The 16,280-nt window shown below is 40.5% G+C and overlaps 1 protein-coding gene across 2 annotated transcripts in view; it reads right to left on the reverse strand.

The window, feature by feature from the left end:
• The window catches only part of tbc1d10ab (TBC1 domain family, member 10Ab), a 21,212-nt gene extending 13,417 nt beyond the window's left edge, over positions 1-7,795 (reverse strand). The window contains exons 1-2 of one of the 2 annotated variants that reach the window (XM_053645356.1): positions 7,603-7,795; positions 5,943-7,512 (exon numbers count right to left, since the gene is read on the reverse strand). In XM_053645356.1, coding sequence (XP_053501331.1) covers positions 5,943-6,139 — 197 coding nt within the window. In that variant the 5' untranslated portion in view covers positions 6,140-7,512; positions 7,603-7,795. Of the gene's footprint in view, positions 1-5,942 lie in introns of both variants that reach the window. The other variant, XR_008388134.1, reaches the window with a different exon arrangement.
• Positions 7,796-16,280: the final 8,485 nt, after the last annotated feature.

Here is a 16,280-nt window from a genome sequence, read left to right on the forward strand (position 1 = left end):
AAAAGATTTTAACATCGAATCAGATCAGGCTCTGTATCGACGTGCTGTTTCTATAATTATCAAAAGACTCGGTTTAAAAGAAAAAGAAGAAAAAAGAAAAAAACCCCAAAACATTCTGCTTTCTGTCTCACAGGGTCCGCCTGCACTTAAACTGGACGTCCCGAGAGCCGAAGCTGGAACGTTTGGAGATTCGGCCTCGAAACCTCAGTGAACGTTTTTTACGTTACATATTACATACACGATGTGGCCAAAAGTATGTGGACACCTGACGATCACACCCATATGTGGTCCTTCCCCAAAACGTTGCCACAAAGTCAGAAGCACACAATTGGATAAAATGTGTTTGTATGTTGCAGCGTTACAGTTTACCCTTCACTGGAACTAACAGGCCCCAAATCTGTTCCAGCATGACAGTGCGTCTGTGCACAAAGCCAGCTCCATGAAGACCTGGTTTGGGAAGGTTGATTAAGGATGGAGAACTCGAGCGTCCTGCACAGAGCCCTGACCTCAACCCCACTGAACACCTTTAGGATGAACTAGAACACTGCACCCCATTCCTCCTCGTCCAACATCACTGCCTGACCTCACTAACGCTCTGGTATCTGAATGATCACGAATCCCCACAGCCACGCCCCCAAATCTAGTGGAAAGCTTTCAGAGAAGACTGGAGGTTATTATAACAGCCAAGGGGGAAAAAAATCTGGAATGGGATGTTCAAAAAGCACAATTGTGACTGGTCCTGTGTCCACAAACGTTTGGATATATAGTGTATATAATTTAATAAATAATAATAAACCAATTCCTCAGTCTGAAGAACAGGTCTCTTCACCATGTTTTTCAGCACTGATGTTGTTTTTATGCTGCGTTTTGGGACCAGAAGCACAAACCCACCTCATACCGAAGAGCCGTCTTTCCAAACCGAACATTCAGTATGTTTACATGGACAACGATAATCCGATATTAATCTGATTAAGACGATACTCTGATTATGATTTATGATGACATTAATCCGATTAAAGTCATACTCGAAGTAAACACAAATGGAATTAAGACGTGCATAGTATTCCTGTTTTAGTCGCGTTATCGAAGTGCGTTACAGACATGTACACACCTTAATCGCACTGTTAACGTCGTGTGGGAGTTTTCACCGCATTTTGCGACAGGACACGTATGCACACGGCAGTGCTCAACCGTTTTACGGCAAACGAGAGAGCACGGCTGCGTCCCAAACCGCGTACTTGCCTACTATATAGTAGGCAAAATACATGCATCTCTATATACTCTACAGTAGGTAAGTACGCGGTTTGGGACGCAGCTCACGGCTTCAAGCAGTCGTCTATGTGCACGTACAGCATGAGAAATAATTAACTGCACTTGGAGCTTTCGTAGCATTAAAAATAAAACACCCGAAACTGTATACGGTTCCATAACGAAGACCAACTGTACGTCGATACATGAAATTCTGGAGGGAACTCTATGTTCTATAACATGTAAAACCTGAACATGAAAGGAATATTCTAAAAGCGTCTCATGTAAACACCTTCATCAGAATATTATCTTACTCAGAATAAGGTCAATAATGCGATTACGGCTGTCCATGTAAATGTAGTCGGGGATCATGGAGGTATTCCAGATGCACTCCCGTCGTGACGATATTGAGCATGTTGAACAGCACGATACATCCTAGAACACACCAGAAACTCGAGGATCGCTCGCTTGACCTCTCGTTTAAGCCTCTCTTCATGAGAAAGAGATCACAAGTGTGGAATTGTGCAGGACACATAACAGACCATTCATAGTGAACACACTCGCCTTTTGAGCCTTTAATTACCTCCAAATGTTCAACTGAATCGAGTCCTGTAAAGTTCAGGCCTCGCTGGTAACAACAAGGCTGCGCTGTTTGGAAACCCGCTTCGGTTCATTATACCCAACGGAAGATCGTCTCTGACGTCTGGTTTCAGTGAGGAGACGGGCGTCGTAATATAACGAGAGAAGGCTGAAGAATCAAGGACTAATTCGGTGACGTCTGATCTCGTGAATCGGATCTAAACGTTAACGGTACAGAGCGTCCAAAGTCTATTATAAATCCGCGTCCGGATTTTACTTTCGGCTCTAGCGGTGGAGCGGTGATGAAGTTCCCCAAACTCTACACCAGGGGTGTCCAACCTTATCCGCAAAAGGCCGGTGTGGGTGCAGGTTTTCGTTCCAACCAATCAGGAGCCACACCTGATGCCACCTGTTTAATCAGTTGATCTTGACTTTCAGTAGACTCAGGTGTGGCTTCTTATCTTCCGGATAAGATCGGACACCTCTGCTCTATACAAATAACACAAACGACATTCCGTCATCGTGCACGTAAGCACACAGATAGACCGTACGCCGGATATTAGCTGGTGTTTCTGAACGAGTAACCGGATACAGGTTCTCAAAAGCACCCTTAAAACGATATCCAGTCACACAATCACGCAAAGAGAAAGTCAATAAACAAATAAGAAAACAAGACACTACGATGGTGTGATACATAAGCTGGGGTTAAAATAAACAACAACAATAGCCTTATAATCGTTGGGGAACTTAATAACTAGCTCACAGGGTAAGAGGCGTACACATTTCCATAGCTTTGCAACAGCAATACCAGTAAAAAAAAAAATTTTTTTTAATTAATAATGCATCTGACATTCAGTCCTCGAAGATTTTTTGCTATGAATTTTTCAAAGCTATAATACGTTTGATTTGTCACGTTTGCAAGTCTGATTCCTGATGATCCCCGAACCCTGATGATGATGGTTGGGAGGAGCATACTCTCTCTTCCCTGTCAATCACAGCAACACTAGCCAATAGTAGGCATCTGCAAGTTCATGTATGTGGAAGAGGGTGGATAGCGCTCTCCTCGGAGCTTGCTACGCTGCCCCGTACGATACGAGGTAGAAACCGACTAAATGAGGCAGAAAAATAACGTCTACAACATATTTGTGTATTAGAATACAATTCATAGCAACAGACTCGTGTCTGACACGCTCTTTAAACAATCAACAGCTGTCCATCAATGAAGTAGGTCACATGATGTAGGTCACATGACCTTCTTCCTGAACGTTATAGCGCACTACTTACAGTGTTGAAACATTGTTGAGTATTTCACCGTCTACGTAGTGCACTTGTATAAGGAATAAGGAAATATAACGTCGAGGCTTCTGAAAAATAAACTTTGAGAGAGACGAATACTAACATTCTGACCTAAAATCTCATAAACCTGCACCCACACGACCACAGGGACGTTCATGGTCGTGGTCATGGCTGGGCAAATGGGTGAACAGGAAGGATATTCAGGGCACAAAGAAGCATCTCTGCTTTCATGTGCAATTCTGAGGAAGTCGTTGAGAAAGGTCTGAGAGGAACGACAGCACTGTTGTACTGTTTTAGAAAAGCCGAAGCGCCGTCACAGTTCACCGTAGCGGTATTAGCACTCGTCGCCGTCTGTGCAACCTGTATTACAAGCTTACATCGTTGTTCAAAAGTGTAAAAGTATGATGCAAACGCCACATTCGAGTCATTACCGTGCCATATGTAGAATCAGTGCATCTTTAGACGCATGTAGTAACTGTTCTGTTTAGATGAAGTGATTGACAAAGACTGACAGATATACTGTAGATAGGACCATGTGTGCTGCGAACGTGACTAAGCTAACCACAGCTAACCACATCCACCAGAGTGTGAGCGAGCCTGGACAGGGCATCTGCGCCCGATTCCTCCAGTTTTCCGGCTCAGAGCAGGTGCAGCACCTGGTCACCTGTTTTAATAACGTGGACACACTTACAATGTTCAGATACAGATGATGACTTGAACCCTGACCGCGTCCTACAGGCACGTTTTCTCATCAATAGTGTACATATGTTCTCAAATCGGAAATTATTTCCCTAGTTTTATTCACATGGCAACTAGTTTTAGTACATACACTAACCAGCTTACTGAATTCTGATTACCTGTGTAACATTAGAAGTCATGGTTTATGGAGACATTTTGTTTATTTATCTGTCGGACATTCCTTAAACGTGAGTTAACGTAACTGTGCTGACTCTGTTAAGTGACCTTAGTAAAGGTCATTCAGGAAAATTTATCAAGAGCAGGTTCTCAAACTTTTTGCAGATGGGGCCTCCTCAAGTCTAATCTACATGTGAGCTAGATGGATGGACGGACAGTCTACAGTCTAATCTATAGGTGAGCTAGATAGATGGGTAGTCTACAGTCTAATCTATAGATGAGCAAGACAGATGGATAGTCTACAGTCTAATCTATAGTTGCATTAGGTAGATGGACAGTCTAATCTAAAGGTGCGCTAGATGGATGGATACATGTATGAATGTTTATCTACAGTCTAGTCTACAATCTAATCTACAGGTGAGCTAGATAGATGGATGGATGGATGAATGTATAGATGGATGGATGGATAATCTACAGTCTAATCTACAGTTGAGCTAGATAGATAGTCTACAGTCTAATCTATAGGTGAGCTTGATGGATGGATGAATGTTTATCTACAGTCTAGTCTACAAACTAATCTACAGGTGAGCTAGACAGATGGATAGTCTACAGTCAAATCTATAGGTGAGCTAGATGACTAGATCGATGGATGGATGGATGGATGAATGTTTATCTACAGTCTGTCTAATCTACAGGTGACCTAGATGGATGGATGGTCTACAGTTTAATCTACAGATGAGCTAGATGAATTGAGGGTAGATGGTCTACAGTCTAATCTACAGGTGAGCTAGATGGATGGATGAATGTTTATCTACAGTCTAGTCTACAAACTAATCTACAGGTGAGCTAGACAGATGGATAGTCTACAGTCAAATCTATAGGTGAGCTAGATGACTAGATCGATGGATGGATGGATGGATGAATGTTTATCTACAGTCTGTCTAATCTACAGGTGACCTAGATGGATGGATGGTCTACAGTTTAATCTACAGATGAGCTAGATGAATTGAGGGTAGATGGTCTACAGTCTAATCTACAGGTGAGCTAGATGGATGGATGAATGTTTATCTACAGTCTAGTCTACAAACTAATCTACAGGTGAGCTAGACAGATGGATAGTCTACAGTCAAATCTATAGGTGAGCTAGATGACTAGATCGATGGATGGATGGATGGATGAATGTTTATCTACAGTCTGTCTAATCTACAGGTGACCTAGATGGATGGATGGTCTACAGTTTAATCTACAGATGAGCTAGATGAATTGAGGGTAGATGGTCTACAGTCTAATCTACAGGTGAGCTAGATGGACGGATGGTCTACAGTCTAATCTACAGATGAGCTAGATGACCAGATGGATGGATGAATGAATGACTGTTTATCTACAGTCTAATCTACAGGCGACCTAGATGCATGGATTGATGGGTGGATGGTCTACAGTCTAATCTACAGGTAAGCTAGATGAATGGAGGGTGGATGGTCTACAGTCTAATCTACAGGTAAACAAGATGGGTGGATGGTCTACAGTCTAATCTACAGGTAAGGTAGATGGATGCCTTTCCTTCACAAACCCCTGGAAGTCCCCAGAACCCAGTTTGAGAACCAAGGCACTAGAGCATGTCAGCAAGGAAGCAAACTTTAAAGATAACTAATAAAAAATAAATGCCGACCTAACCACAGCTGCTAAAACATAGAACATATCTACTGTAACTTTTTTTTTTTTAAATAGAAAATTGAATGAACACTGTTTAGTAATTAAATTAAACGTCAGATACATGCTTTGACCCAGAAAAGAGGGGGTACAAACTTTTGCACTACTCCAGTAACTCACTGTGAACGCGTACATCTCCTCTATAGTGGTGTAATTCCTAACAGCAAAGTAAATCAGGGTTGTTGTTGTTGTTTTTTTTTACTATTATTATTTAAATCAGATCAGATTAATTAATAATCTACTGAATTACTCACAGGTCCTCGGTGCTCTGCTGAGATCCGCCGATGAAGCCGTATTTATCCGCTCGTGTCTCGGGGAAGCCGTTCGGCTCCAACTCGGAGCCCGGAGAGTCGCCTTCCTGTCCGTCTAAACTCTCTGTCGTGCGCCGCAGACTTTTCCCATCTTTAGCCTCCAATCCGTTTCCTTGAATGTGAATTTTAGCCATTTTCATCCAGCTTCTCGGAGCAGGACTAACACTAGCGTCTCGCTGATCAGCTTCACCAAGCGGCTGAAGCTCCGCCGACTGGCCCCACTTCTTCTTCCTTATGGATGCTTAGCTTTAGTTTAGCTTAGCTTAGCCGACTAGCGTTAGGGGATTGCAGTGTTTTCATCGCCCTCCCTTTATTTATTTATTTATTTATTTATGGCATGTCTTTCAAATGTGGACAACATCAGTTTAACCTCATTAAAATGTAACGCATCCGAATAAATATTGTGTTAAAAAACATACTGCACACATTAAACAATTCATTCATTAACTATTTGGCTTTGCGAGCTAGCAAACAAGTCTTATTGGCGCACGCGGGCAATATTTTAATCATAGAACATTCCAGTTAATTGCTAGGCAACCTGATTTTTTTTTTTTTTTTTAATTTACAGTTAGCATATCTAGACCTATTTAAAGCACTTAAGCTACCGGACTACCCTTTGTGTCAGCTAGCCATGCTTAAAAACTCTGCTAAAAGATATAAAAGTATTCTGTCTTTCTGAGGTAGCATTAAAGTTAGATAAACTGAACTTTTCTTAATGTTTACGCATATACTTTAAACCGAATATCGTCAGTTCATCCATTATGAGCTCCCAAATGTTATCCTATGCTAAGCTAACGTCAAGCACAGTTTGGAAGACGGGTTGCCAGATTTTCATGTGAACACCCGTTGTAAAAATTCAAGCTTTTCCACTATTAACAACCCGCTAGTAGATGTTAAATCATTTAGCAAACTATATAAAGAACGTTTTTCATTTTTATTTTAAATATACAATAAGTAACCAGTGATCTAAATAAGACTTGAAGCATGCATGAAGCAGAGCTAGTGTTACAATCCCATAGGATTATTTTCCTATGACAGCTCAACCCTAACTGTTTTATTCCTCTTATACAACATCCAGTGATCACAATTTTTACTGATTAAAAATGGCTGAAAAAGTAATAGATTTAAAAAAAAAAAAAAGAAAAAAGGAAAAAGAAAATCTATCTATCATTTAGTTTTGTGGAACATCCACGAAACAAGTTATAGCAGATGCAAAGACTCATTATTTACACCAGTCTTGGAGTATAGCTATACGACAAATAAAAACACAGCTAGTCATGTTACAATAAACCTGAAAACACAAAGTCCTCTGTCCTGAAGACTATACTGCTAATACTGCCTCTGTACTGTACAGTACAGTACGTATTGCTGCTATACTACAACATAGTTGTGTTATTTTGTACACAATATGTTGTTCTGTTCCGTATATTTATTGTCCTGCACTCGTTTCACCCTGTTGTGTATTTGCACTTTATGTAGTCTTGCGTACTGTTCTGTGTTGTTCTCCGTAGTCCTGGAGAAATGACATTTTGTTCCAATGTATAAAAGCTTTAAAGGGGAATGACAATAAAAACCCAGCTGACAAGAATTGACTTGACTGTACCGGTAAACTGTTGCAAAGTACTGACACAGGAGACTCCTTCCATGAATGTCAAATAAACATTTCCTAAAAGAAAATGTCACCATATCATCAATTAGACATTTTTCTTTATTAAATAACACTTAGAAATAATTTTAAAAAAATGTTTTTGTTTATTACTAGTCTTAGATTATGTACATCATCTGTCATACAAGTCCGTGAATGAGCTGGTACTGTAGAAATCATAACATGTCTGAGCTGCTGTTATAGAAAATTAATCAACGTCTTCTGACCCATAAGAATTCAACAGTGCTGTGGTATAATTGTTGTTGTTATTATTTATTTATTTATTTTGTGCAAAACTACAGGACCGCATCCAGATTTGACCCACAGAATTAAGTGCATATGAGTCACACAGATTTCATTTACATCGGTTTAAAATGGTAATGATAATGATTTTTTATTTATGAGAATGAGTTTTTATTGTTCACGTGTACATTAGAGCACAGTGAAATTCTTTTCTTCGCATACCCCAGCACGTTAGGAAGCTGGGGTCAGAGCGCAGGGTCAGCCGTGATACGGCGCCCCTGCCAAAGCAGTCCTTTTTTTTGGTAACAGAAACCTTCTTAGGAACTCCTACCAGACAAATCAGACCTGATTTTAGTTCCTGATCTTGTACATTTCTGTGGAAACGGTACTATTTGGGGTTAGGTGTGCTGTACCGTATGTCACTGATTGGTCAAACCGTTAACACACCCACAATGTAAGTTGGGTGGAAAAGTGTAATGTTTCCACCATGCTTTTGCTTTTACACGTGTCAGGTCAACTCAAAGCATGTCATTGTGCCTCGTGCCTGTAGCTGTGTTTATGTTAACATCATGAAAGCTGTGTTTAACAGAACCACAGTGGAAACACATTTAATGACATGTTAAGGCCATTCGAAATCCTGTGTCCTTTAAAATGGCGTGAAAGTATCCAATCTGGCAACACAGGACGACTTCTTGTTGCCTTCAGCGTATGTTTTTGTGCTGCTATGACAGCTGTTGTTACACACCCTTCCTTTGAAGTGAGGACACCAACCGAAAATGTAATGCGAGTTTGACATTTACATTTATTCATTTAGCAGACGCTTTTATCCAAGGCGACTTACAAATGAGATAATACAAGCAAAGAAAGCAAAGAGAGTTGTGTTGCTAGTACCTTCAATATCAACATTATAAATTGGCAATAGGGCATGTAAAGATACGAATACTGAAACTTTAATAATAATAATAAATGAATAATAAAATCTTTTATTCCACGTGCCCCTAAGGACTTGTCAATTCTCCTGTTTTGTTTTCTTTATTTTTGGTGATTTTTCTTTCATATTTGTTGGTTTGATGATTTTCTCCTTCAATACAGTGATATTTTATGGAAATCTCCAGTTTTTGAACCCATCTGTACCTGCCAGTTCTTATTACAGAGGTATCTGTACCTGTCGGTCTCAGTAAACGAGGTGTGGCATCTTTACCTGTCAGTCCTCATAAAGGCATGTCCTCTGTACTATCAGTCCCAGTGAAGGAGGCGTGGCCTCTGTACCTATTAGTCCCAGTGAAGGAGGCGTGGCCTCTGTACCTATTAGTCCCAGTGAAGGAGGCGTGGCCTCTATACCTATTAGTCCCAGTGAAGGAGGCGTGGACTCTGTACCTATTAGTCCCAGTGAAGGAGGCGTGGACTCTGTACCTATTAGTCCCAGTGAAGGAGGCGTGGACTCTGTACCTATTAGTCCCAGTGAAGGAGGCGTGGCCTCTGTACCTATTAGTCCCAGTGAAGGAGGCGTGGACTCTGTACCTATTAGTCCCAGTGAAGGAGGAGTGGACTCTGTACCTATTAGTCCCAGTGAAGGAGGCGTGGCCTCTGTACCTATTAGTCCCAGTGAAGGAGGCGTGGCCTCTGTACCTATTAGTCCCAGTGAACGAGGCGTGGCCTCTGTACCTATTAGTCCCAGTGAAGGAGGCGTGGACTCTGTACCTATTAGTCCCAGTGAAGGAGGCGTGGACTCTGTACCTATTAGTCCCAGTGAAGGAGGTGTGGACTCTGTACCTATTAGTCCCAGTGAAGGAGGTGTGGCCCCTGTACCTATTAGTCCTGGTAAGCTAGGCGTGGTCTCTATACCTATCAGTAGTGTTGGGTCAGAGTCCACCTTTGTTCGAGTTCGAGTCGAGACCATGTCCTTAACCAATCGAATCCGAGTCCTTAATTTCTGAGTACAGAAAGTACAGTTGCAATCAAAATGATTCAACCCCCAGTGCAAATCAGGTTTATTGTCAAAATGTACAGACTTTCAGCTGTTTGCGATGAACAAATCAAACAAAAGCAATTGAAATAGTTCAACACAATGAATGTTTCAAGTGGTTTCCCCAAATTCAACTGAAAATGCAACTTATAATGACTTCTCCAGTCTCAAAATTATTCAACCCCCTGTACTGTATTTCAATTCAATTATTCAATCTCTGTACCTATCAGTCCTCGTGAAGGAGGCGTGGCCTCTCTACCGATTAGTCCTCATGAAGGAGGCGTGGCCTCTATACCTATCAGTCCTCATGGAGGAGGCGTGGCCTCTGTACCTATCAGTCCTCATTAAGAAGGTGTATAAAAATACATATAGAAATACATTTTTCATTTTTTCACCCAGAAACTTTACTCTATACAGGAATGACATGTAACCTGGACCCTATGAGAATATATCATAAATTCAAACAGGCATTTCTTTTTAAATCACGTTTTTAAAACAACTTTGTGTCACATGTAAGTGCTGTTTTTAGTGGGATTTGTTTATCTAAATATTTTATTCTATTGAGGTGTAATTACAGCGTGTGAACACTAGATGTCACTCTTCACACTTAGCTTAAACGTTGCCATGTGGATGTTATGATTTAAAAAATCCATCATGGATGACCTGCACATCAATAATAACGATTAATATGTGATCTTTATATAAGTATACATATATAGATATTTTATATATCTTTATACCTGTTGGCACACTGGATTTAATGTAATAATTTGCAGTTATTCTGTTTGTTTGTTTTTTTAACATACAGTGGAATGTTTTAAAATATTATGTTACACACCAGATATAGTCTTATATACTTTTATAGTCTTAAAAGTAGTGAATCTTGCACGAGGATACCAGCATATACCATGATCCGATGTGAAGAGAGGCAGAAGCCTGGACGCAAAGAATCACAAGGCCATTTTACATGGAAATATAAATACCATATTTCTTTATTTCAATCTTTTATAAGTTGGAAAACCTATTTACAAAAACTAGTTTTGCATTTATTACACTGAAAACACACACACGACACACACACACACACACACACACACACACAGTGCCTGTTTATATAAGACACAAAGACTACTTCATAAACCTTCATCACAGAGACACACTGGGTTTTAAAGGAGACAGAGAAAGAGAGATGGAGAGAAAGAACAGAGATAGGAAATGGAGAAATCGAGAGACATGGAGAGCAAGCAAAAAGTAAAATAAAAAGTTGAGGGAGAAGGAAAGAGAGAAATAAATACAACAATTACAATTACAACAAATAGAGAAAGCAAGGGAATGAGGGAGAAACAAATGAAAGGCGAGGGGAGAGAAATTGGACAGAAACAGATGTTTGGGAAAGAGAGAGCGAGAGAGAGAAACAGATGTTTGGGAAAGAGAGAGAGAGAGAGAGAAACAGATGTTTGGAGAGAAAGAGAAAGACAGAGAAATGGCTAAGATATAAACAGAAAGATAGGGAGATTAGATGGAGAATGAAAGATACAGGGGGATTGAGAGATGTACAGAGAAGGTGGAAATAAAAATGTGAAAAGTAGGACAGAGAAAATTTGCCAAGACACGCACACACACACACACACACGCAGGACCGAGCTTAGCCAAGAGCTGATGCTCATTAAGGCGAGAATAGTGTGACACACACACACATTTAATAGGATCCATTTTGAAAGTCAATAAGTCCATCTCTTCATAATTAACAGAATTATTAAAATAATTAACATAATTCAATGACAGGGTAGCAGATGAATTTGTGTGTGTGTGTGTGTGTGTGTGTGTGTGAGAGAGAGAGAGAGAGAGAGATTCAAAGGAAAAAAAAACCCAGCTGTACGCAAAAATGTTACACACCAGCCAGTCATGTAGTGTCACACAACAAGCAGAAGCAGCAGCTACACACGAGCGGTTTTCCATTTTCTTAACAAAACACTTATGGTTATGCGTGCACACACACACACACACACACACACTTTTCCATCTGAAGAACTACACATTACACATCGTTATGTAGAAATGTGTACATAGACACGTCCTGATATTCTGTTTCGTTCCATATTGCAATAACATCACAAACTGTGAGAAAATATCATTCATTCATTCCTTCATTTATCTTCACTAAGAGCTTTATGGAGGTCAGGGTCGCCATGGGAACATTATCATAATATTGTACTTTTTTTTTTTTAAAAATGCAAAGTTTTCCAGGATTGTCAATTTAAAAAAAAAAAAAAAATCCCAAAAGGACACATCCTTGTCAAAATAAGGAAGGATCAAAGATAAACATCCTAAATGGACACTAATCCAGTGAACTTCCACAGCCTCCTGTTTAAATCCTGTCAAAGTACTGAAGGACAGAGAGAAGAAAAGACCGAGACAAGGAAAGACCGAGCGAGAGAGACAGACAGACAGGCATATATAGAAAGAGATACAGGAGAGACAGAAAAAAGAGACAGACTGACACACAGGAGCGAGAGAGAGAGAGAGAGAGAGAGAGAGAGAGAGAGAGAGAGAGAGAGAGCCTCTAATCTAATCCAATCCTAATACTATCCATTATAATATTTTATACATCTGTGTAATTTATAGAAATTAACTCAATACTGCATCTAATCTTTCTGTAATACATCTGTTAATTTAATTCATCAATTCACGTCAGTTCATGTGTAGTGTTTATTTTATTCATTATTGTTTTTCTTTTCCTTTATTTGTTGTTATTTATCTATATAACTTTTGAATGAATTTACTTTGGCAACATTGTTGAAACAGTCATGCCGATACAGCCCAGAGAGAGAGAGAGAGAGAGAGAGAGAGACATACAAAGAGAGAGACAGACAGAGACAGAGAGAGTGTTAGAGGAGGACAGATCCACCAAATTAAGACAGTGAAAGAGAGACTGCGAGAGAGAGACAGAGAAAGAGAGAAAGAGACAGAGAGAGAGATGGAGAGAGAGAGAAAGGGAGGGAGAAAGATGGAAAGAGAGAGACAAAGAGAGAGACAGAGAGAGTGTTAGAGGAGGACAGATCCGCCAAATCAGACACCATGAAGCCCCGCCTCCCGTCTACCTGTAGCTCTGATTAAGTGTGCCATGTAAACATCTCTATATATATCGTCTAATTGATCATCAGCACGTCCCCACACACACACACACACACACACACACACACACGTGTGTTAAACATGATCCAGCGTCACACACTGATCCACGCTCCGAGTAGATGGATGCACCACTGCACTACTTCACGGCTGTTACTCCGAGCATCCACTCCGGGGCTCACAGTGCACTTGAAGTGCGCACTACCTGCGCTCCACACACTTCTCACAGCACAGATGAGAAAAGAACCAGTATTTCCCAATAATCCAGTACCATCATACTGAACTCTCAGGAGTTTAATACAGGATCTGATGATCTTTGATCAGCTTTAACGTCATTTTATTTTTATTTCAGTACGAGACACTTTCTCAATGCTGGATTCAGGCCGGCATTTTAGACACTGGAATTTTCCCTTCAGCACTAATAGTTAAGACTGGGCAATGTGGGGGAAAAAAAATAAATAAATCAGACTTTAACTCATTAAATGAAGAGACATTTGTCCACCGGATGCTCAGCAGGCATGTGCCGATTCTCAGTTGAACACTCCATCATAATATTGCATCAGATATCTTGCTGTGTAATTGGTCAGTAGTGATAACATGACATTTCTCGCATGGTAATCCCTTTAAGTTTCACTTAACATGTGATGCATTTGTACGCCATCAGACGACACAGCCATTTCTTTTCTTTCGATGTCTTATTTATTCAGAAAAATAAAGTCCATCTTTACACGTAATTATAATCAGATTTTTTTCAACACAATAATAACGCAATAATATTGCAAACCGTGATAAAAGAACAGGCAGTCATCGTGATGTAACGCGGGCCTAATGTTCACGCTCGCACGTCGGACAGAAATGCAGTGAAAATGAACGGACTACAGGTTGCTCGGGGGGGGGGGGGGGGGGGGGGGGGTAATACAAGTTTCGTTTTTCGTGACTTCCTGAAATCATTTGATGTTAAAACCGCATTGTTTACATTGCAAGGAGTTTGTAAATTGATTGCCCGATCGCGGTTGTTACGATAAAGACGTTTTCTACATCCGAAAACGCTTAACGTTCAAAAACAAGGACAAACTGTTACATTTATATCGTATTACATTACATCCGTGCTTTAAACTGCGGCTCATGCTGCATCACAGGGCGGAGTAACACACTCGGAAGTGGAAAGCGCTATCGGCCCTCTTCCGCATACACGGGCTCACAGACGCGTATGACTGGTTAGTGTCAGCGTGATTGATGGGGGGAGGGGGGAGAGAGAGAGAGAGAGAGAGAGAGAGAGAGAGAGAGAGAGAGACAGAGAGTGACACTCAGACTGAGAGAGAGAGACACCGAGTGAGAGACACAGAAAGAGAGAGACAGAGAGAGAGACACACACACAGAGAGAGAGAGAGAGAGAGAGAGAGACACACACAGAGAGAGAGAGAGAGAGAGAGAGAGAGAGAGAGACACACACACACACACACACACACAGAGAGAGAGAGAGAGAGAGAGAGAGAGAGAGAGACACACAGAGAGAGAGACACACAGAGAGAGAGAGCGAGAATGCCCCTCCCTCCCAGAAAGCACAGCCAATTTCGCTCTCTTGGTCTCCTGGCTACGGACTGCCGAGTCATCGTCAGGTTTTGAACTTTGAATTCGCCGCTCAGGATTTTTTTATTATTTATTTATTTTATTCCTGTTTTGTCCTTTGGGCGGTGGATAGTGTTCATGATCACTGAAGAGTGTGAGATTTGTTTAACGGTATTACATCGTGTTTATGTTTACTACTCCGAACAGTACAAACGCTAACAGTGTGACAATGAGAAAATGCAACTTATAGTCCGGACATTACGGTAAAGTCAGACACAGACTCACTCACACACACACACACACACACACACACACACACACAGAGAAGGGTCATACGTTACTGTACTGCATATTGCTTTGTATTTCTTCATCCAAATATACAAAATAAGACCAAAAAGATTGAATAATATTCAAAATAATAAAACAGCAGCTAGGGGGCGCATGTCTTTGGTTCACCCGAAAACTCCCGCAGCTTATTAACAGCAGGAGAAATGAATAAATGAGCCAAATTGAGTAGTCGTCTTCTTCTTCTTCTGTTTTTTTTGCTTTTTGTCCTCTGCTGTTGAACATCAAGGACACGAAGGACACCCGCTCCCCAGCACTCATTACACAGACATATTAAATACATGATCTCACATGCGCACATGTCATTTACAAAGTAAAAGCAGCAGGTAAGAAAGTCCACTAGAACTAAAAATAAATGAAAAGTGAAAAAAATAAAAAAATAATAAACACTTCTACACATCTACACACACACACACGTCTACCTCACCCCTAACACAGCTCGACTGTCAGTCGCTTCTCAGTTCTCCTAAAAACGAAGAGCTTATAAAAATAAAACTTTTTGTTTTTACATACCTGACCTAGTGATTTTCATGAACAGCTTCCACACACGCGTTTGTGCTCGTGCAGCTCCTCTAACACACACACACGTCCTACACTCCTAGGGCACTACACATATCGGTTCACTACACAATCTGGACAGCACTTGATAATAGAGAATATGGACGAAGGAGTCCATCTGAGGTCCTGCGTGGCTGGAGTGGCGGGTAAAAGGAACAAATATTTGAAATAAAAATCGTTATTTTATTTATCGTATTGCACCTCAAATCATTTTCTTCTCGTTCGAATGAACTCGACAGATCATGAATTCGGTTCATGATGCCGATGTTGGATTTGGAACGCGTACATCAACGCGTCATCACGAGAAACGAAGCATTTCACCAGAAACACGATGGTAAAAGGAATAATCTGGTACTGCCTCGTTTGATACCAGTCATTTTTCACACTTGAATTGAATATGTACCTTTAGAGGGGACATACAGTGCTCTCGGACCGTGCGTGAGCCGATCTGACTGCAATATCGGGGTGTTACAGAGGTGCGCATCAGGACTGGGATCCTTCAGTTCACTACCATATCCATATATATATATATATATATATATATATATATATATATATATATATATATATATATATATATATATATATATATATATATATATATAATTTTGCTCATACGGCGCTGTGTTTTCGTCCGTCTCCAGTAAATACTTTATCCGGGTCAGGGTTACTCATTCTGCAGACTTTTATTTCCGGAAAGGGAGCCGTATACGTTCATTAGAAAATACTGCAGACAAAAATATCTATAAAAAGAAAGAAAGAAAGTTCCCCCATAGAGAACTAAAACCATTTAACAGCCAAAGAACACTTTTTAACAGTCTAT

The sequence above is a fragment of the Ictalurus furcatus genome, chromosome 16, assembly GCF_023375685.1.
Source record: "Ictalurus furcatus strain D&B chromosome 16, Billie_1.0, whole genome shotgun sequence".
Taxonomy (NCBI): Eukaryota; Metazoa; Chordata; class Actinopteri; order Siluriformes; family Ictaluridae; genus Ictalurus; species Ictalurus furcatus.